General features: G+C 38.8%; 1 protein-coding gene across 1 annotated transcript; it reads left to right on the top strand.

Annotated features, from left to right (window-relative positions):
• The first annotated feature begins 1215 nt into the window (after positions 1-1215).
• LOC107825345 (uncharacterized) lies at positions 1216-3128 on the top strand. Its single transcript, XM_016652194.2, has one exon. It carries the CDS (start codon positions 1349-1351, stop codon positions 2720-2722), a length of 1374 nt encoding a protein of 457 aa, XP_016507680.2. The 5' UTR covers positions 1216-1348; the 3' UTR covers positions 2723-3128.
• Positions 3129-24103: the final 20975 nt, after the last annotated feature.

Here is a 24103-nt window from a genome sequence, read left to right on the forward strand (position 1 = left end):
TCTGACGAGGTTCGATGCTTTGAGCTGGTAAAGAAGCGATTAAGAGTTGAGCAATCGAGCTCTTGTAAATTCTGAATCAGTCCAATGAACTGAGATATTTTCTTGAAAAAAAAAGGTGTTAATAGGTCACTGATAATTCACTGCAATCTAGCACTTGTGCATGTGGCCAATGTCGAGGAATCATTTTTTCACCGTTTGCGTTAGAGCTTGATTTACAAGATGTTACCGTCTGCTGTTTGCTTGTAATTTTAATGACATCTGTCTGCTATTTGCTTGTATTTTTTACTGAAATTTAACCGTTTGCTGTTTGCTTGTAATTTTTACTGAAATCTAACATTTCCAACAGGTATTCATTGTACATCTTTTGCCAAAATATCGTACAGAGACTGGGTGGGTAAATTTGGGAGAATTTAGTAGGTCTCTAATCCAACTACCAGTCAGTTTACTGTTTACCTCACCAAGATGTAAAAATTTCTTCCTTTTGTTTCATGCTCTCTCTCTCTCTCTCTCTTTCTCTTTTATTTAAAAGTTAAAATTGATTCTTAGTTACCTAAGGAAACTAGGAACTCGTGCGTCTGTCTAGGCTCTAGATTTAGGTGTAAAAGGAATTTGCTTTGAATGTTTTATATCATATAATACTGTTTCTTTTTCTTCTCTCCCTTTATTTTATCATTTCAGAGTAGCAGCCATTGGAAATTGAGTCAAGCAATGTGTCAAACAAGCCATAATGTCATTGAGCATCAGATTTTATGGAGGGAATGAACAAGTAATATTACTAATATCTGTTAATCTAAACTGTCTACGATTGGAGAAGATGCTTACATTAATCAAGAAAAAAGTGCCAAAAAGAGAAAAAAAAGCTATAGTTGATAACAGGGTTTAGGAATTGGCCCATCTCTCAATTTAGGCAAGATTGGAGAATGAAGTTGCAAAGCCATGTCTTCATTAGTGTTGATTAAAAAAAAATGAAGCTACCTAAAATTGTGTAGTTTCCTACATTTTGATATGTTTTCTATGTGGTCCATCCAAAACAAACCTAGGAAAATGAAAACATATTCTCTGTTATTTTCCATCCACTCTCTCTATCTCTGTCTCCCCTCACTATGGTTTTCAGAGTTTTCTGACCCTACCTAGGATTTATTTTTTCACTGAATATCATGTCCCTCACCCATCATTCAATCACATTGCACTCAGTTCACAACCCCACCAAATTCTCCACCCTCTCCCCTGGCCAAAGAAACCAAACCCCAAAACCCCATACATACACAGCCTTTTTAAAAATGATTCTGTTCTTAATAAACCAGATATAACACCTACAACTGAACATATTTTCACAGACTTCAACACAATGTACTGTTCATTTTCACTCTCTCTTCCTCTGCTTCTACTGCTCATCATGTCCATTTCATTTCTTTCTACCCTTTGTGTCTCCACCAATCAACAGTCAACAAACATGGATCCTCATGAGCTGGAAACTCTTTTCAAGATTATGGAAACTGTTTCCTCTGATCAAAACTGGAGAATTTCACACCCATATCCTTGTAAACTAAGTTCATCTTGGCTTGGTATTGGGTGCAAAAAGGGTTTTGATAATAAATCCCATGTTACTAGGCTTGATTTTGGCACACGTCCTAACCCAACATGCAAGCCTACAGCCACATTCCCTAATCTTATTTTCCAACTCCCAAATCTGGAATCTGTTTTCTTTATCCAATGCTTCACACACAGTAAAACAAGAATATCTGTTTCAAGAAACAGACTTTTCAGCTCTTCACTTCAGCAGCTGAGTCTAAGATCAAACCCTGCACTCATTGGTTCTATCCCTTCTCAACTCTCTTCACTAAAGTCGCTTCAAGTTCTTACACTGTCACAGAACAGTTTAATTGGACAAATTCCAGTAGAAATCTTCAGCATGAGCTTTCTTGTACATCTTGATTTGAGCTACAATAAGCTTACAGGTAAAGTTCCACACCAAATTGGCAATCTCCAAAATCTTGTAGGCCTTGATTTGAGTTACAATAAGTTCATTGGGCCAATCCCTGACACAATTGGCCAACTTGGTATGCTCCAAAAACTGGACTTGAGCTCCAATGCATTTACTGGAAGTATTCCAGAGAGCACTGAAAACTTGCCTTCTTTGAGTTTCATGGCTTTAAGTAACAACAAATTAAGTGGGAAGTTTCCTAAAGGATTAGCAAAGCTTCTGAGTTTGCAATATTTTCTTATGGATGACAATCCAATGTTCATACCATTACCAGTAGAATTTGGTCAGCTGAAGAAACTCCAAGAATTAAGACTTGCTGGCTCTGGTTATTCAGGCACAATACCAGCAAGCTATTCACAGCTCTTGAACTTAACCACCTTGTCATTACAGAATAACAAATTGACAGGGGAAATCCCAGTTGGATTTTCCAGTCTTTCACACATATATCACTTGAATTTGAGCAGGAATTTTCTGGGAGGTGTGGTTCCTTTTAATTCTAGTTTCTTGAAAAGGTTAGGTAGGAATTTGAACCTTAGTGGTAATCCAGGGTTGTGTTTAAGTCCATCTGAAGCAGATGCAGTCTTCATTGGTGTTGGAGTCTGTGGGAGCAACAACACTAATAATTCCATAACCAAGCCATTTAAGAAATCTGAAGCTCCATCTGAATATAACATATCATTCTTTCTTGTGGCTGCAATAGGTATTGTGGCATTTCATTATCTATTTTCACTAGTGTAGGTTTGTTGTATTTTTTTATTCTTTCAAGTAGATGTTTTCACCAAAAAATTTCTTATAAAGTGTATATTTAATCCTTATAATCTGCATGATGATTGAGGACCATTGCCATTAAAACACCAAAGGCTAGCTGTTGCTTAGCAGTCGATGAAATGGCTGAAAATCACGTTCAAATTCTAGCAAGAGATAAAAAAGATGCTGGATGGTTTCTTTTAAGCCCTGATGCATATTGCTCAATTACCTAGTACTTGTAGTGACAGAAGTAGCAGATATTATGTGGAATAACCAAGGTGCGGGCAAACAGATACGGGATGATCATATTTTTTATTGGATATTTTGTAGGTTTTGAACTATAATGACTTTTAAGTTACAAAGGTAAAGTTGAGCGATTTTTAAGTGATAAAAAATAGTCAAGTGACTTTTGTGAAATAAATGATAAGTTGGATGACCATCAGTCAAATTAATCCATCTTAGTAGGTGTGGGTTTCCATGAACCAAGTAACTTTTGCACAAATCTTGTATACGTATTGAAAAATTCACTAAATATCCATAAATATTTGATTGTGAACCCAATTACTTATTGTATAATTACTCGAGGTTGCTGTAGAAACCCATAAACTTCAAATCCTGAATGTGCCTCTGATCATCACCGATGCTTAATTCCAAGTTTTGCTTTCATACAATATAAATTTAGCATGTTGCAATTGGTTGTTAATCAGCATTGTTGATTGATTTTATGTAATATATAGTTTAAGCTACTAAGCAGTAAGCAATGTATTGATTACAACTTTGCATGGGCCTCTTCTCTTATCCCAAAGGATCCCAAGTTCTGGCTTGTAAAATTGGTGACATATAGATAGGGTCTGAGGAGTTCACTATTGCATAAACAGTGAGTCGTGCACTGGTACGGTTTCTGTGAAGATGTGATGTGTAAGTGCCCCAGTTGTCCTTCCAATTGCTTTAATTGAAATATCTGAACCTTGAGACTGCTCTTCCCACGTCTCGGATTCGAGTCCTGGTGCATGTTTCCAAATCGGAAAAGGTTCAACACTTCCCCTCCACTATTAGAAATAGGACAGGTTTACCCTTTATTAAGACCCCGTTTGGCCATAGATTTTTTTCAATTTTTTTTTTGAAAAATACCCGTTTGTTTATAGATTTTATTCATATTTTAGCAAATTTTTAAATCCTAAAACCAGCTCAAGAGCTTTTTTTGGCTCAAAATATTACCGTTTGGTTTTTAAAAAAATTTCAAAAATTGCCCTAAATTTTTGTAAAAAGCCTTTTTTCGGTTATTATGACTCAACTAATCCATATCTACCTACTATTCCCTCATTAAACTCACTCGACTTTGCCCTTCTCTATAAATAGAAGAAAACCTTCCCCAAAGTTGTTGTGCCAATATGTGACAATCCACCGCAAAGATAAAATTTGAAGGTAATTTGCTAAAATCTGCTAATGTTTGTATAAATTTTCTTTAGATTTGTTTCTCTTGTTTTGTATGAATTTTCTTCAGATTTGTTTTGCTTGTTTTGTATGAATTTTCTTCAGAGTTGTTGGGTATTTTTGATAGTTTTTAAAACTTATGGGTATAAGTCATATTTCATTTTTTTTTCAAAAAAAAAGTGAAATATGTTTTGAAAAATTATGTCCAAACAAATTTTCATCTTCAAACCAAACTTCATCCAAATCAATTTTTTTTTATTTTTAAAAATTGAGAATCTATGGCCAAACGCTAGCTAAAAGTTGTCATCATTTGTGCCTCTACCATGACCTAAAAGGGCCATTTCTATCCTCTATTACTAATAGACACAATTTTCGAATTTTTTTATTCCGAGAAAAATATTTTTCTCTTTTTAAAATCCACGTGGCACACCCCCACCTTCCCTATTTTTTTCTTAAAAAAACTACCCTTGAACTATACAAAATGGGACAATTATACCCCTCCCCCACCACTTATTTTAGTTTTATTTTCTTTTTTTTCTCCCCTTCCTTTTCATTCTCCTTATTCTTCCTCACCTTCAACCACTATTCAAGAATCTCACCCAAACCTTTCAAAGAATTTCAAGCCAATAAAAATTATATTTTTATCTCCTCTCTTTCATATTCTTTCTCCTTCTTCTTTCTCTCTTTTTAAACCTCAATTGTGAGTGAGTGTACATGTATTTTTATTTGCATATATTACAGTTGTTTGACCAAAATATATACATTTTGGTTCAACAAATTAAATTTATATAAATGAGAGTTAATCTTAGTTAACAATAATATTCCAAAGATGAAGTTCTCAGAAGTGCAATAAATACTATGTATAACTTTTATAGCAGCAGCAGTACACAATCAATATTTAAGAAGTCCAAGGAAATAATGTAGCATTAAATATTGATAAATAGCAGTAAATAACACTTAAGTAAATAGAATGAATAAGTCACCCAAGAAAGAGACGGAATCGGAGAATGTTCTTTCTGACAATGATGAGTGCTGGACAATTCTTTGAATATCTAGGTTATTCTCAGATCCAGTGAAAAAGTGTAGACAAGAATCTTATTGAAAATATTGTGTTTGTATGCTTGCAATAAGATCTGATTCTCTCCAAGTCAAAGTGTATTTTACAAATGAATATCACATATCCCCTATCATTGTGTCTCCTTCTATTTATAGGGAACATGTTCCTAAAAACCCTAACAATACAAGTGTAGAGAATATCCACTAAAATATTCTCTTTTATGTCCTATCTTGAAACTAGCCGTTATAGCTCTGTCAAAGGTGCTCGACCTCGGTCTCGATCCTTGACGACTCTTCGGCTTCAGCCCTTACTGACTCTTCGGCTTCAGCCCTTACTGACTCTTTGACCACGAACTTCGCTATTTCTTATATTACTTCGACAAGTGACAGCTGGGAACTTCCACCAATACTATTTTGACTTAAGTATTCTAAAGATAGATTTTGACCCATACAATTAGTCCCTCCGCTTATTAAGGTCAGCTTCGCGGACAAGTTCAATGAGCGGATCTTGTCGTTGGTGGTCGAGCTAATAAACCAGACTACGTAGGTCATAATTGTTGCGGCGAGCAAGTAATGTGGCCCTCTGCGGGCCGCACATTTCAAATGCTTCGAATTTCCCGAGTGATTTGCTGGAGTTATGCTGTCCACGAGTTAGGATGACGTCATGATGTCATGCGTCATTATGACGCATATTCCCGATGTGTCGTTTTGTTTCGCGCGTGACCTTTAATTAGACTTGTCGCTTCGGTTTCGGTGCCAATCATGATGAGCCATTTTCGTTTTCGGTTTCGGTGTCATGACCTTTATAAATAGAGTTCTTTGAACACGATTTTGGAGCTTAAATCTTCTAACACTTCAAAATCCCATACCTTTCTCTTGCTCTCTTCTTCTCCGAATTTATCTTCTCTGTGTTAGCGACTTACATTGTTCTTTATTCCCTCTCGTTGGTTATTCTCCTTCTTTACGTTGAATCATGTCTAACATACCTTCTGAGGCTGGAGAGGGGAGTCGTGTTGGTCCCTTGGCAGTGGTGTTCCCCTCCCATGGGGAGAGCACTCCTGCCACCATTGAGGATGAAACCTTCTCGTTGGTGAAGGAGATAATCCCAAAAAACCCTGATTCCATATCCGATTTTACCAAATCACCAGAGGCCGCACCTGGAGCTTTTCGGTCAGTGATGACGGCGAAGGAATTAGCGGAGCTTAAAGTCAAATTCAGCCTTCCCAATCATATCGAGTTGATCTCGGCCGAGGGGGATACGGTACAGGTCCACCGTCCTAGGTATTACGCCTCTATGCCTACCCCTTCCAAGTCGGCTATTCTTTTCCCTTCCTTCCGCTGGTGGAGGAACTATGTCATCACTGCGGTGTTTTTCCTACTCAGCTCGTGCTGTACTTCTATAAAGCCATAAAGATGCTCATCAAGTTTGCTGAGCTAGCCGGGGTCGAATTGATACTCCGACATTTAAATCATATATTCTCTCCTAGCTTTTATACGGGAACGGTGCTAAAACTTTGCCACCGATGGGGAAAATGCTTGGTGGTGAAGATGGATGAAAAGGCCAGTCATCCATTCTAGTTTAACTTTTTTTTTTGTCAGAACTTAGGACGTTGTGGCCAATGTCAACGGCTTTCCCGAGGCTTGGAACTATACTCGTAAGTACTTTGGTTTCTCCCCATGTTCGGTCCTGAATTTTGGCTTCTCACCTTCTTTTTTTTTGCAGCCAAGACCTCACCTCCTCCTTTGGACATCATATTTCTGACAGGGTCGAGCGGATCCTCCCTCACATAGTAGGGATCCATGAATGGCCAAGTTTTTTCAAGAAGTTCGGGCCTGCTCTCCCTTCGATTGGTAAATTCCTTTTTACCATCAGCGTCTTAATTTTTTTTTTGTTTTCCTTTGCTGATTTTCCCTTTTCCTGTTTTTCCTTAGCTCCGACCAGGGGGTCTACGAGGAGGTCGAGAGCTCTCGCGCCCTCATTTCGGAAGAGGAAGGTTACTATGCCCTCAGTTTCCGCATCTGTTTCTACCGTGACTGACCCTATCTTTGTTCCAGTTCCCCCCGTCACTGCGTCCGAATTTGTTCCCACTTCGGCCATGGAGATTTCAGCTTCTCGTCTATATTCTCTCATTGACGAGGACGATGAACCTTTGCCTAGTGATGGAGATCTCCTGCCTCAAAAAGGAGGTCAATGGGTATTGGCGACGGAGTCACCAGGGCCGTTGATGCAATGGAAATGGACTTTTCGCTGCGTGAGATGGCGACCATATATTGTAGGAGATGATATTTAGCCGAGTTTCGAGGTTCCAAGGTCGGTGGGAGTCGATGTGGTTGTGTCTCTTCCTTCTATGGTGATGGAGACTGAATGGAAGGCTGCTGATGTTCTTAACACTTTGCGGCGAGAGGAGGCATCGACCTCTTGAACAACTGCAGATACCTCATTGCCGGCTAATGTGAGGGGCAAAGACATTACTGAGGAGTGCAATGAGTCAGGCTCTAACGTTGATGCGGATGACCTGAGGATGAAAGAAGAAGGGCTTACCCAGCTTGAGATAAGGTTGGAGGGGTCTACAAAGACTATCGCGATCCCCATGGATCATGACCTGTTGAAGAACACCGAAGAGGTAGTCCCCGCCCTCGGCCCTCTCTGTTCCGAGATAGAGGGTGAGACCCTTAAAGAAATAGACGATAGTGCTTTGTCGAGGAGCATTGTTGGCCTTGCTCTTAGAGTGAGTGTTTGTGCTTCGACCTCTTTTCTCTTTTTATTTTTTATTTTTCATGGCATCTTTGTTTTTGACTTCTTTTTTCTCTTTCCTTTTTATGATTGCAGACGGTGATTTTGGAGATCGAGAGCGCCCGGAGGGAGAAGAGGCATAAAGAAATATTTGTGAAATTGAAATATACGTATTTTGAGTATCGTGGCAAGTATCGAGATCTCCGCAGGCTATTTCACAAAGGCGGCGATATGCAGGCCCTTCGGGACGAGTTGGAGGAGAAGGATGATGAGCTGGTAAAGGCCATCGAGAAATGTAACATCTTTGAGGGGACATTGAGGAGTAGGGAAGAGGAGCTTGAGGTCAGCAGGGGTGTGGAGGGCCAATACAGTGACCTTGAAGCTCAAGTAGTCGAGTTGCGGGGGCAGTTAGAAGAGTGCCGACTTCAGCTGGAGGCCCTTAATGATGAAATTTCCGAGAAGCAAAAAGAGCTTGAGAAAGCGCAGTCCTCTGGTTTGGATGCTCGGAGGAAGACGGAGATTCTTGAATTGGCAAATAAGACTATTCGAGCCGAGTGGGAGAACGAGCAATCAACGACAAGAGCTAAGCAAGATCGACTCGAGGAGATGATCAGAGAGCTGGAGAAAAACAATTATGTTCTTCATGATCGAGTGACTGCTTTAGAGGACGAGAAGGCTCAATTACTTGCACAACTGTCCTCTTTCTGTATTTAAGATTTTCTTAATGTACCTCGGGAGTTATATGAGGAATGGATTCGTGTCGAGGCCCAGTTAGATGTCTTTCGAGATTTGCATACAGCGGGGTTCATTTCTGAGGCTGCCCTCGAAGATAATCGTGTTAAGGTTCGTAAAGCTCGAGTCGCTTGTGGATATGATCCCGTTACGCCTGAGGCCAATGAGGAGGCTGGGTATGAGGGTGTAGACTGGCTTGATGAGAACGCCTGGTACGATACCGCTTGTCCTGAGGGCAAAGGTGGCGATGGCGAGGGGGATCGAGATGGTGAGGGTATCGGTGGTCAGGGTGGTGACGTCATTGAAGACTGAGTTAGCGAGGGCACTGTAGGTCGTGATGGCAGTGACCATTAGTTTGCTTTTTGATTTTTTGTGTATTTTTTCCGACATCTTCACGAGCCTTTGTAAACAGTTTAAGTGTGAAATATCAAAGTTGTTCCTTGCATTTTTTCCGTTTCTGTGGTTTATTTTCTGTACTTGTATGTTTTTTGCTTCTACTGTTTGCTTGTTTCGCTTTTGTCCTTCTTATTGTTATTGTCTTTTCGCTGGTTGTGGACTTGGAGCTGAATATTCATAGGTCGAGTGCGTTTCTTTGTTGAGATATGGCCGAGGTCCGATAGGTGTTTGATCGAACGATGTCGAACATAACCTTTTGTTAGATCACGGTCGAGGGCCAGTAGGTGTTTATTTGAGCTTAATCGAATATGACCTTTCGTTAAACCGCGGCCGAGGGCCGGTAGGTAATAGTTCGAGCTTAGTCAAACATAACCTTTTGTTAAATCGCGCCCGAGGGCCGATAGGTATTTGTTCGAGCGTGGTCGAACATAACCTTTCGTTAAATCTCGGTCAAGGGCCGATATGTGTTTATTCGAGCTTAGTCGAACATGACCTTTCATTAAATCGCGACCGAGGGCCGGTAGGTGTTTGTTTGAGCTAAATCGAATATAACCTTTCGTTAAATCGCGGCCGAGGGCTGGTAGGTTTTTGTTCAAGCGGGGTCGAATATAACCTTTGGTTTAATCACGCCGAGGGCCAGTAGGTGTTTGTTTGAGCTTAGTCGAACATTATATTTTGGTAAATCATGGACGAGGGCCAGTAGGTATTTGTTCGAGCTTAGTCAGACATAACCTCTCGTTAAATCGAGGCCGAGAGCCGGTAGATGTTGTTCGAGCATGGTCGAACATAACCTTAATACGAAAAAGGTGTCCTGATAAACATAAGTTTCTTATTACTTCGACATTGTTGCTTTGGTTACATACTTGGAGAAAGTTACAGGTTTGGGTGTTGGCTGGTGTTCCAATCCCAATCCTAGTCTACCTAGTCCCTTCATTGTTTGACTTGGAGAGTATTAATAAGTCGAGCAATAAAATAGTAACAACGGTCCTACCTTCGCATACTTTGACTCGAAGTGTTCCCTTCGTCGCCTCGTTAAGAACTTCCTTGAGAAAACCCAAATGGGACAAAACTCAAGTGAGGAAAAAAGAGTACGACTTGGGGGACACTTTTTCTCTCAAAATTTGAAGTATTTGAGGTGGATGATGTTACAGTTGTTTGATAGTTGCTTTCCTTCCATTGTCTCTAGTTGGAATGAACTCTTGTTCGCTTTGGCTATGATTTTGTACGGACCATCCAGTTTGCTCCCAGCTTGCCTTCTCGGGGATCTTTGCTCGCTTGAGTTTTGGCTTTCAGTACGTAGTCCCCGACTTTAGGTGGTCAGACCTTTTCTTTCTTGTTGTAATAGCATTCTACTTTTTGTTTTTGGGTGACCATTCTTATGTACGTCATATTTCTTCGTTCGTCAAGTTCCTTCCTTCTGCTCTCATCATTACTCGTGCCGCTTTTGTGGGAGTACCTTAGGTTGGGTTCTCCGACCTCGACCAATATTACTGCCTCGGTCCCATAGACCAAAGAGTAGGGCGTCTCTCATGTGCTCGTCGTCGGAGTTGTTCGGTAGACCCATAATACTTTTGGTAGTATTTCCGGCCATAGTCCCTTGGCATCTTCGAGCATTTTTCTTCATGATGTTTAGTATGGACTTATTGGAGGATTCTTCTTGCCTGTCACCCGATGGGTGGTATGGGCTTGAGAGTATTCTCTTGATATGCCATTTCTAGAAGAACTCGACGATATTCTTTCCCATGAACTGGGGTCCGTTGTCACAGCTGATCTCCTTGGGTAAGCCAAATCGGCAGATGATGTTTCTCCATATAAAGGTGATGACATCTTGTTCCCGTATTTGGGAGAATGTCCTGCTTCCACCCATTTAGAGAAATAGTCAGTTAACACCAAAACAAATCGTACATTACCTCGCCCTGCTGGGAGGGGGCCCATGATGTCCATTCCCCATTTGATGAACGGCCAGAGGGAGGTGACTGAGTGGAGGTGCTCGCCTGCTTGGTGAATCATCGAGACGTACTTTTGGCACTGTTCGCATTTCCTCACGAAGTCTGTGGTATCCTTTTTCATGGTGGGCCAATAGTATCCCGCCCATATAAGGCATCTAACTAGTGCCCGGTTGCCAGAGTAAGCACCACAATGTCCTTCATGGATTTCTTTGAGGACTCGCTGAGTTTGTTTTGGGCCCAAACATTTCGCCAGAGGGCCGCCGTAGGTCCTCTTGTACAGGTCGCTACAAAGAAGGTTATATTTGTCCGCTTGCATTCTTAGTTTCTTGGCTTCTTTCTTGTCGCTTGTGAGTGTGCAGTCCTGCAAATAGGCGATAATACGACTGTGCCAATATCAAGTTAAGCTTATGATACTTACCTCGATTTGGTCTAGTGATGGGTTGAGGAGATGGACTATGCTTTTATCCCCGATCGTGATACTTTTGGTAGTAGCGTCTAGTTTGGTGAGGTCGTGTGTTTTCGCATTCTACGCCTATGGGATCTGGCCGAGCTTGCATTCGTCGAACTCAGGTAATAGCTTGCAGATTTCGGTCTGGTATTTTTGCAACCTTTGTTCCTTAATTTGGAAAGTCCCTGTGACTTGCTTGACTACGAGCTGGGAATCACAGCAGAGTTTCAACTGTTTCTCCCCATACTTGAGTACTAGCCTCAACCCTGCAATTATTGCCTCATACCCGACCACATTGTTAGTCATATCCGGGCATCTTATGGACTAGCGAATTACTTCACCTGTAGCGACCTCGAGTACGAGTTCCAGTTCGGACCCTAATGTGTTGGATGCGCCATCAGTGTATAAAACCCAGAGGTCTTATGTTTGGAGGTAAGCTTGAACCGCTTCCCTTTCAACTTTAGGCATTATTTTTGCACTGAAGTCGCCGACGAAGTCGGCGAGCACCTGCGACTTTATCACCGTTCGCAGCTGGTATGTAATATCGTGCTCGCTTAGCTCTATACACCATTTGGCTAGCCTCCCCGATAGCTCGGGTTTATGCAAAATCTTCCTCAGGGGAAATGTTATTTCGACCGAGATGGGGTGGCATTGTAAATAAGGTCTAAGCTTTCGTCAAGCTACGACCAAGGCCAGAGCCAATTTTTTGAGGTGCGAGTACCTCATATCGGTGTAGATGAGTGATTTTCTAACGTAATAGATGGGAGATTACGTACCTTTATTTTCGCAGATCAAGACTGAGCTTACCGCTACTTCAGAGACGGCTAGATAGACGAGGAATTATTCCCCAGGTTCGGTTTTGAGAGCTTGGATGTACTCAGGAGTCCATTCGAGGTTGTTGTCCTTTTTGAGTAGGCCAAAGAATTTGTGACATCTAGACGACAACGAGATGAATCTTGATAGGGCGACGATTCGTCCCGTCAACCTTTGGACTTGCTTCTTGGTAGTCAAGAGCTCTGGTATCCCTTCGATAGCTTTGATCTGGTTTGAATTGACCTCGATTCCTCATTGTGACACCAGAAAATCTAAAAGCTTTCCCGAGGCTACGCCAAATGCATATTTCTCCGGGTTTAGCTTCATTCCGTACCGTCTTAGTATGTCGAAAGTTTCTTTCAAATGATCGATGCGATCCTATGCCTTTTCAAACTTGACCAACATGTTGTCTATATATATTTCCATGGTCTTGCCAAATGGTCTTTGTTAAATATGAGTTTCAATGATGAAAAATAATATATCACATTTGGTGCAGGATCACAAGGGATAAAACAAAGTAATCAAGAAGCCCTATCATTCAAGTATAGATTAAGGAAACAATCTATTAACGGGAGCTCTAGAAGCAAAGCAAAGGACAAGAATCAATGATTAGAGATGAAAAAGAAAAAAGCAGCGGAGATCCGGAAGAAGAATCAATCAATGATTTGATAGATGATTGATGGAAGTTATTATAGGAAGGTCCCAAATCAAAGGGAAACAAGATTGCAAAGTGCTACATTGGAGATCGTTGAAGCCTCAAGGGATCTGTCGCTGATCACTCAAGTAACAGAAAAAATATGCCTAGCGGATGGAAAGCCTGTCAAGACCACAAATCAAGTAAGATCAACGGAAACTTGACTTTATTCTTGGAAAGAATCAAATTATGGTTCCTTTCAAGGATCAACTCCCCTGGGTTTGTAATTTCTCAAGATTCACGTCAATCAAGGGTCAAGAAGGCCTCACGAAGTATATATATATATATACATATGTTCCAAACTTAAAGAAGACTTACTTTGAACGAACCATTATCACTCTTTTTGTTCTACTCCAAATAACTATTGTACTTCTCCTTAGATCTGTTGTGTAATTAGTGAGAGAAGAAAGAGAGATAAACACTGGTGAGGTATTGTATCAAGAAGAGAAAAGCGACATAGAAACTGAGCCATTGGTATAAAGCTACATCAACCATATTGTACTCGAGATACTTCAAATACTGAAAGAGATCACCCTTGCAACCCAAGGGGACTGGACGTAGGATTCACATTGAATCTGAACTAGTATAAAAATCCTGATGTCTTTATTTCCTGCTCTTCATTTATGCATTATTATTATTCTGTTTTTATCTTTAGTCAATTAATTGGCAAACTACTCAACTACTTAGAATACTGAAAATAAAAAAAAATGTCAACCCCCCCCCCCCTCTTGTACTTTCAGTTGGCATCAGAGCTAGTCTCACACTTTTTGCTTAACAGCTTGTGAGAAAAGATCATGATAAATCAAGTAACTGTTGGAGCACTCTTTCAAAAAGGAACGTCGCAAGTTAGACCACCATATTCCAATGGACAACACTTTTCTCACTGAAAAGTATGAATGGAAATATATGCAAAATCCTATGATATCAAAGTATCGCACATTATCAAAAAGGGGAACTATCCACTACCAGCAGCAGCTCAACCACCTGCTGATCCGGAAGATATAGATGAATACACAGATGAGCAAATGGCAGTTGTTCAGGTCAATCTTAAGGCACAAAATTTACTCTATAATGCTATAAGTGGAGAGGAGTATGGGAAAATCCCAAGTTGTGATACATCCAAAGAAATATGGGATAAATTGGAAGTTACTTATGAAGGAACCAATAAAGTGAAAGAAACTCACATTAGCATGTTAGTTCATGAATATGAACTCTTCTAGATGAAAGAAGGAGAATCCATTGAGGAAATATTTGCAAGGTTCAGCAAAATCATTAGCGATCTAAAAGCCTTTGGTAAACTATACTCAAATGGTGATCAAGTTCGGAAAATTCTAAGAAGTCTACCTACCACTTGACAGACAAACGTAGTTGCACTCAAATCTCAAAATCTAAAGAAATTTTCATATGATGAGCTTCAAGGAGATCTTATAGCATTCGAGAAAGCACATCTCAAGAAAACAAACCAGGAAGAAATGAAGAAAACAGTTGCTTTCAAAGCTACAACTGAAAGACCTGAAAATAATATTAATGACGACCCAAAAACTCTTGAAGAAGAGATTGCCATGGTATCAAGGAACATGGATGGTTTAATGAGAAGATAAAGAAACACAAGAAGGGGTAGGATGCCACCTAGGCAAACCAGGCAATACAATGAACAAGACAAGAACGATGGAAAATTTTATGAGTGTGGAAGGTATGGGCATGTTCAAACTTAATGCCCAGATCTTAAAAGAAAGGTTTCCAGAGGATTCAATAAAAACAAATCTTTCGGAAGCTGGAGTGATGAAGACAGTTCAGAACACGAAGAAATAATAAATATGTGCTTCATGACCATTCTGAAAAATGACATGAACAAATACTTAGGCTGCTGGACCGATGAAGATGCATCAGACGATGAATGTAAAGAATATACTGAAAATTATTTCATGGCATGAGGTGAAACAAGCGAGGTAAGATCTTATAACTATGATATATGTAATGAATTACAGGATATTCTTGACATTACCCTAAAAGAGTCAAAAAATGATGAATGAACTGAGGAGACTCAATAGGGAAAAGAAATACTGGGAACTCAAGCTTGAAGTCTGTGAAATCGAAAGAGATGTACTTCAAGATAAAGTTCAAGAATTACAAATGCAACTTAATGGCATGCGCAAGTCCATAAGTCACAGTTCTATGAAGTCTAACCAGGCGACTTACAAGTCAACTGGAAAAGGACCTGTTAGAACTGAGTCCACAAGTACTAACATAAGTGGTAGATCAAGAACTGGATCAGCCTCTATGTGTCATTACTGTAACAAAATTGGACATAAATATTCTTTCTGTTGATTTCATAAATCTAATATTTCAAGATGGATTTGGAAACCCAAAAACAATCCTGATCTTAGTAGAACTAACCAACAAGGATCCAAGCAAGCTTAGGTACCTAAAAGAAAGTGATAATTCTGTTTTGCAGGAACACCACAGAAGGATCCGCAAAGAAAAATGATACTTAAACAGTGCGTGTTCTAGTCACATGACAGGTGACAAAAACCTGTTCAAAGAAGTTGCTGAGATAAATGGAGGAAGTGTCAAATGTGGTGATGTTTCAAAAGAAAAGATAGTTAGCACTGGCACAGTTCCATTCAATAACAACTGTGATATTACTGAAGTATATCTTGTAGATGGACTCAACTATAATCTTCTAAGTATAAGTAAGCTATGTGATTCAGGGTACAAAGTTAAATTCAAGAAAACAGGATGCGCTATTGAAGATGAGTCAGGTAAAATAATACTTCCAGGAAAAAGGTATGGAAATGTTTACATTCTTGATGGAATTGAAAATCTAGATAGTCACATCTCCTTAGCATCTATATCTAATGATCCATGGTTGTGGCATAAGAAGCTTGGTCATGCAAGCATGCATCTAATTGAGAAACTCTCCAAGCATGATTTAGTTATTGGTCTTCCTAAACTCAATTTTTCTAGAAATTATGTATGTGATGCATGTCAAATTGGTAAACAAAGCAGAAACTCTTTCAAAAGCAAAGACATTGTGTCTGCCACCAAGCCTTTACAATTGCTTCACATGGATTTGTTTGGACCCGCCAGAACTGCTTGCATATGAGAAAAACGATATGATTTTGTTATTGTTGATGACTACTCACGTTTTACATGAATGATTTTCTTATCTCATAAAGATGAAGCTTTGAAATACTTTGAGATTTTCTGTAAGAGAGTTGAAAGAGAAAAGGGGTACCTTATTACAACCATTCAAAGTGATCATGGAGGAGAATTCGAAAGCAGAGCATTTGAAGATTTATGTAATGATCAAGGATATACTCACAACTTCTCAACTTCAAGATCACCTCAATAGAATAGAGTAGTTGAGCGAAAAAATAAAACTCTATAAGATATGTCCAGAACAATAATATTGGAACATTCCCTGCCAAACCATTTTTGGGCAGAAGCAGTAAGCACAACCTGTCACATTCTCAACAGATGTCTTATAAGACCCATCTTGAAGAAAACTCCATATGAATTATGGAAAGGTAAACGGCCCAACATAGGCTATTTTTATCCTTTTGGCAGCAAGTGTTTTATCCATAACAACGATAAGGACAATCTTGGAAAATTTGATCCAAGAAGTGATGAAGGTATTTTTTTGGGTTATTCCATAAACAATAGATCTTTTAGAGTTTATAATAAACGCACTTTATATGTAGAAGAATAAGTACATGTCATATTTGATAAAAATAACACTACGATCGAGAAATGAATTATTGCAGGTGATGAAGAGATCAGCCAAGAAACATCACAGTCAAGCAAATCTCAAAAGTTGACTGATAAGATAGACGGTGTCAAAAAATCGACTAATGAACTTGCCAACAGTCAACCAGAATCACAGAAGGAGTCAACTACTCATACGATTGCAACACATCCAAATGAGTAGAGAAGTGAACCGGAATATCCTCACAAGTTTATCATAGGAGATCCAAGTGAAGGAATGAATGTCACACCTCCTTTTTTCGAGGAATATGGGAGTTTTTCTAATTAAAGTGACATTATTCGAAATGACATTATTTATTTAATCAGAGCCGCCACCTAAAATAATTATTATGGTATACCATGTCATCGATTTATTTTAAAATCCCAAATCGAGGAAATTGACTCTATTTATGGTTCACGAATACAGAAGACCGGTTAAGGAATTCTATTAACCAGGAGAAGGTGTGAGGCACTCCCGAATTCTGTGATTTTAGCATGGTCGCTTAACAATTAATACTTGGCCTAATTATTTGATTTATTACCTATTTTAAACCTATTGTGCATTTTACCTTTGACCGCTTTTAATTATGTATTTAAACTGCCTTTTAGTATTTATGGAGTTATTTATTGAACAAGTTATGATGTCGTACACTTGTCGTTTGGGTACACATTGCAAACCGCGCCACGTGAAACATACCCGCGATTATCATCATTAGATAATACTATTGTCATTGTTGTTATTATTATTATTATTATTATTATTATTATTATTATTATTATTATTATTATTATTATTATTTGAAGTTGTGATCAAGTTGCGTGAAACGCACACTTGAGTTGGAATTTACGTATCGTGATCATGCCACGGAAACCGTACTCATAATCACGATAATTTATTATTAATCGTGCCTAAAGCAAGCTACGAATGTTCATTAATGAATTTCCTATGTTTGAGGTTAAATGTGAAAGTTCAAAAATTATGGATAAGATACTATTGTGGAGAGATGTACGATTTTAGCTATTAAGAGTAACAAATTATTCTAACCTTAAAACTATTTACAACGTGATAAATTACCAACAATGTATCTTGATTTTTTCTAATTGATACTAAATTATAGATTAAATGAGGACAAGTGCCAGAGTATAAAAGTACAACAGAGCACTAAAGAATTAAAAGATTTTTGAAAGTTCATTGATTCGGTTAGTTATAGAACGATTAACTATAAAGTGCCCTGGCTAGCCAATTACATATTAAAATAACTATTCATACCACCATTCTGTTGTTTCAACCCAACATAAAGTCCATGAGAATTTGGAATAATCAACTTCAATAAGCCAATAAAGCAAAACTTCATAATATTCAAAAATATGAATCAAAACATGATCAATCATTAAATAGGAAAAGACATAAAAATAAAATAATTAAAAAAATAGACATGATAGAAAAAAGCATGGCATCCAAAAAAAAAACCAATACCAAATATATTTTAAAATTCTAAAGTAGTAGAATTAAAATCCAAAAGTTCAGATAAAGTAAAAGGGATAGAGATGGACCTTTATAGCTTAAAAATTCAGATGGGCCTTTACTGCTTAAAATTTCAAACGATTACAGAGGAAGGGGCACTCCACAAACAGTGATCCTCAGACGAGCTATGGACCCAGAAACTCGAGCCGAAATCAACAACCTCGAACGGATTCAAATCGACTGAGTTGGACGGCAGTTTCAGATATTAAAGGGGTTGTTTTATATTTAAAAAAAGGGCTGTTTGGAGATATTGTGGAACTAGGTTTTGGACTGGTGGTAAAAGGGTGGTTTGGTTGGAGTTTTATGTGGCTTTTTGGTGGTTTTGATGGCTGGTTATGGAGGAAGGTAGGTGAGCTACTGCTCTGGGATTTTAGTGGAAGGTCTATGATGTTGGAAATGGTGGTTTGGTATTGGATTCCATGGCTGAAGGTTGTTGAATGTTTGGCTGCCTTCGAGATGAGTAAAAATCGATCTTAAGAAAAGAAGGCAGCCTTCCCCTTTTTGTTTTGCTATCCCCTCTCTCTTTACTCTCTATTGCTCGTCCTTTATCCCCTCTCCCTAGGTGTTATGTGGGTGAGGTCTATATGGAGATGAATTGGTGGGCAAGAAAACCCAAAGAGTGTGTGTGCTGTGATGGAATATTTCCGTTAGTGAGCATGTGAGGTTGGTTAAAAGAAGATAAGGAAGAATCTTGCCACATGAAAATAAATCATTGGCTCTTGCTTTAATTATTATTATTTTTTTCTTTTAAGAGTGTAAAATAAAAATACTATCTAAATATTTTAAAATCAAGAACATATAAAGTCATTAAGGAAGAATTACAAAGTCACTAGCTAACTTAATACTACAAAGTTTAAAAGAAATCTTTTTGTGAATTTTCTTTTTTTATAAACAAAAACAAAATATTTACTTCTAAAAAATATTTTTTTTGTTGTGATTTCTAATTTTCTAAAATAAAATCTATAAAGGTGAAATAAAGACTAAAATATATGTATTAAACTTTAAAATATTTATATACTAAAGAAAATGGTTAAAAAAAATCAAATATGGTCAAAAATTAGGTGCTCACAATGAAAACCAGGAGAGCTCTCAATAAAAAGGTAAATGTAGCACTCATCTCTCACATTGAACAAAGAAGGTTGAGGAAGCCTTAAAAGACTCCAGCTGGGTACAAACAATGCAGGAGGAACTCGATCAATTTGATAAAAATCAAGTTTGGGAACTGCTACCTAAGCCTGCAAATGCTACTGTAGTTGGAACAAAATGGGTTTTCAGAAATAAAATTAATGAAGATGGAAAGGTTGTGAGAAACAAAGTCAGATTAGTAGCCCAAGGCTACTCACAACAGGAAGGAGTCAACTATGATGAAACCTTTGTACCAGTAGCTCGACTAGAGTCTATACAGATTCTTCTTGCATATGCATCCTTCAAACGATTTAGACTTTTTCAGATGGATGTCAAAAGTGCTTTTTAAATGGATTTATCTATGAGGAGGTATATATAAACAACCTCCTAGTTTTTAAGACTCAAAATTCCCTCACCATGTGTATAAGTTGACTAAAGCTCTGTATGGACCCAAACAAGCTCCACGAGTCTCGTACGAAAGGCTTAGCTCATTTCTACTTGACCATGGCTTTACAAGAGGTAAAGTAGATACTACATTATTTATCAAAAGATTATCAGGATGTAATCTTATTATTCAAGTTTATGTTGATGATATTATTTTTGGAAGTGCTAACCCTCTTTTGTGCAAGGAATTCACTAGTCTTATGCAAAGTGAGTTTGAAATGAGCATGACAGGAGAGCTTACTTACCAAAAATATATTATTTTGAGTGTATTTTTATCTCATTTGTCATGTGATTTGCGGGATATTACATGATATTTGAAATGAACTATACTCATTACGTATTTCTTATTTGTAGAAGTGAGCTTGAATGATAATGGAGCAAAAGATATCAAATTATTGCAAAAAGGAGAAAAATAGAAGGATTGGGAGCTTGTCTATTCTCGTACGTGGCATGAAAATAGATGCGAAAAAGGAGAAAAGTGAGGCACAAAACAGCGAAGTGAAGCAAAGGCACGGATTGCTTCGCGAAATGGAAGAATTTCAAAAGCTGAATCCGAGTCCATGGGCGCGCGACGTGCGATGGCAGACGTGGATTCCAGATTCTCCCATCCAAAGTTGGATTGAAAAGTTCCGTCCCTCATCAACCCTAAGTGATTAAATACATCAAAGAACGACTTTTTAAGGGTTACACAATATCTTTAAAGGCAAGAACAAGCAAGGAGCAAGACAGAAGATTCGAAAGCGGGTTCTTATCTTTCTTCTTCCCTTTTCTATTATTGATGATGAATTCTTATATTGTAGTGTTGAAAACAATTATGAGTAGATAAACTATTTATTCTAGGGTTTGATGGAACCTCTTGGAGGATGCATTTTTGTTGCGTTTGATATAAGTTTGCCATTGGATTTTCTCTACTTGTTCAACTACGCGATTATTGTGGTTGATTGAAGGGGCCTCAATCGGCTATGCCTATTTAGTGTGTATTACTTGGAAAAGGGTACATATTTAGGTAGTTGTTGAACAAAATTACTCCTAACATATATGAGGGATCAATACGAAGGGTTTAAAGGTAGGATTATGAATAACGAAACCTTGGTGTGAACTTAGTGAGCTCTAAACTAAAGCTAGCTAGTGTACTTAGGAAAAATACGTCTGGTATATTGTTGTAGTTTCTCGGAAGAGAGTTACGACACCTAAAGTGCTCACGATCGGTAGAGAATATCTAAGCAAAATTATATGAGACGTAGCGGGGAGGATTCTGACGAGAGGGGAAATCATAACCCTAGACCTTTTCAATCTTGTCTACAACATTTGCTTTGTGAGTAATAAAATTACAGCTTTTTAATTATCTTGCTTTTAGTTAGTAAACACTCAACGCATTATTCAATATTTCTGAAAGTTGATTACTTGAATTCTTGCGAAACTGGCAGTTTTGATTAGTAGGTTAATTCCCTATGGGATTCGACTCCGATCTTATAAATCGGATTATATTTTCCACGACTGCTTAGTTCTTTTCATAAGGCATAGTTGGGCGTGATCAAATTTTGGCACCGTTGCCGCGGGATTTAACGGTGTTATTAATTACAGCTAGAAGAATTGCTAGGATTCTTTGTTTAGTCAATTTTCTTCATTTTAAATTCATTATATTGAAATTCTAATGGTTGTAGTCTTGGGTGTTACAGGTGCATGCCTAGAAACTCCTCAAGAACTGGTGAATTATTTGAAGCATTATCGGATCATGAGAAAGCTTTCAAGGCATTAAATCGTGCAAACAAGAAGGACAAACGATAACATAACTCAACAGAACGAATCAAACTAGACATGGGTGACGTAATAGACAACCCAAACAACAGAAACAATGGGAATGACCCGAACAATCATGGTATGGCACCTCTTGTGCCATAAGCGGCCTTGTATGATTGGGCGCAACCCAACGCTGAAAATCTGGCAAATGCAATTACAGTCCATCAGATACAAGTAGAGTCATTTCAAATCACAAACAACATGCTACAACTGCTGCAGAACAAGGGACTGTTCTTCGGGATTTGCATTGAAGATCCACAACAACATCTGAAAAATGTTTTGTCAATTTGTGTCACTCAAAAGTAACTGAATATGACACCGGAAGCAATTAGACTGTTATTATTTCCATTCTCAGTGACTGGAGAAGCTCAGACTTGGATCAATTTGCTCCCCATAAACTCCATCACCACTTTGGAGGAATTAGTCAAGCAGTTTTTGATCAAGTTCTACCCACCCAATAAACTGCTAAGCAAGTTGATGAGATATTGAGCTTTAGGCAGAAACCGGCTGAAATACTACAAGAAATGTGGGAGAGGATCAAAGGGATGCTAGTTAAGTGTCCACATCATGTCAATCCAGATTAGATGTTGGGACAAAGGTTTTACATGGGATTGGCAGATAGCTTGAAGGCCAATGTTGATGCTTCACCAGGTGGAGCATTTTTGAGCAAATCATTTAGAGAGTGTAAGGTCATGCTAGATAAAATCGCTCAAAACTCAGGATGGATGACAATAGACACTACAATCACCCTTGTAGTTCACTCAGTAGATTTGGACCCAAACAACTCCATAGCCGAGAATATGGCCACTCTGATGACGCAAATGAGTATCCTCACCAAGGAGATTGATGAATCAGGCCAGAAGTAGGTATACATAGTTGACACGACTAATGAGGGCGCTTATGTACACCATGCATCAACCAACCATATGTGTGCTCGTGGAGTGGTGAAAGTGACAACCATAACTATCAGGAGAATATGAACTATGTGGGCAACTATGGAGGCCAGAGACAAGGTAGTCAGACTTGGGGATAGCAAAATCAACAATATAGGCCAGCACAACAGCAGTATAATAATAGCAATAATCCTGGAGCTATGCGACCATAGGGTCAAGTCGTGCCTTACCAAAGGCAACAAGGATACAATTAGCAAAATCAGTTGCTAGCTTATCAACAGCCTCAACAACAACAGATAGTGAGACAAGATGATGAGTTGACTGAAATTAAAGGGATGCTACAATAACTGATTGGGTCTAATGGAAAAATTCAAGAGAAGGTTGAAGCATATGACTCAGCGATAAAAGGCATTGAGATTCAATTAGGGAAGATATCTATGGCTCTGAATAATCATCCCCAAGGGACGTTATCTGCGAACACACATGTCAATCCGAAATATCAGGGCCCGAAGCAGCTTATGGCAGTGAGTTTAAGAAATGATAGAGATCTTGATCTAGAGTAAGAAATTGCTCACGAAAGCCGACCAACTGAGATACTTATGCCAGTGCCAATTGAGGTAGATGATTCAACAGTGTTAACAGAGGTAACGGTACAACATGCACAAGAGGAAACAAGCAAAGAAAAAGAGGTTGCAAAGGAGAATGATAAAGTGTAAGAGAAGGCATCAGAAAAAGTGTCGGAGCAGGATCTAACTCAAGTTACAAGAAGGAAGCGACCTCCAGCACCCTTCCCATAGAGGTTGGCTAAATATCATAAGGATGAGCAGTACAAAAAATTCATGAAAATTTTGAAGCAAATTCAGGTAAACATTCCTCTAATTGATGCTTTGAGGGAGATGCTCGGTTATGCAAAAATGATGAAGGACTTGGTGTCATGCAAGTTTGACATTCAAGACTTGGCAATCGTGACATTGACTCAGACCTGTAGTGCTGTTTTGACTAGACCTATAGCGGAGAAGCTATCCAACCCTGGAAGCTTCACAATTTCATGCACCATAGGTAGCTATGCATTCGCCAAAGCATTGTGTGATTTGGGGGCGAGCATAAATCTGATGACATTAGCTATCTATAAAAAGTTAGACATTGGAAGAGCAAGGTCCACATCTATGTTACTACAGCTAGTTGATCGAACAGTGAAAAGGCCATCTGGTATACTTGGCGATGTACTTGTGCAAGTTGGAAAGTTTGTGTTTCCGGCAGATTTTGTCATTTTGGACTGCCAGGTTGATGAGGAGATTTCCATAATTTTGGGAAGGCCGTTCTTGGCCATAGGAAGGGCTCTGATTGATTGTGAAACTGGGGAGCTGAAGATAAGGTTGAATAATGAAGAAATAACATTTAAGGTGAAAAAGTCTATGCGGCGACCCAGTGAGTTTGCAAATTTCTCTTTGATAGAAGCTGTGGATGTGATCATGGAAGAAGATGATGAGGCACTTAATGCAAACGACCCTCTTACGGCCTGCCTCATGAACTTAGAAGAGGTAAATAGTGAGGACTTGGAGGAGTGGGTGTTGGATCTTGA

The sequence above is a fragment of the Nicotiana tabacum genome, chromosome 2 (genome assembly GCF_000715075.1).
Source record: "Nicotiana tabacum cultivar K326 chromosome 2, ASM71507v2, whole genome shotgun sequence".
Classification (NCBI taxonomy): Eukaryota; Viridiplantae; Streptophyta; class Magnoliopsida; order Solanales; family Solanaceae; genus Nicotiana; species Nicotiana tabacum.

Excerpts from the sequence above, each read along its gene's own strand:
- LOC107825345 (XM_016652194.2), top strand. The coding sequence starts at position 1,349 with ATGTACTGTTCATTTTCACTCTCTCTTCCTCTGCTTCTACTGCTCATC.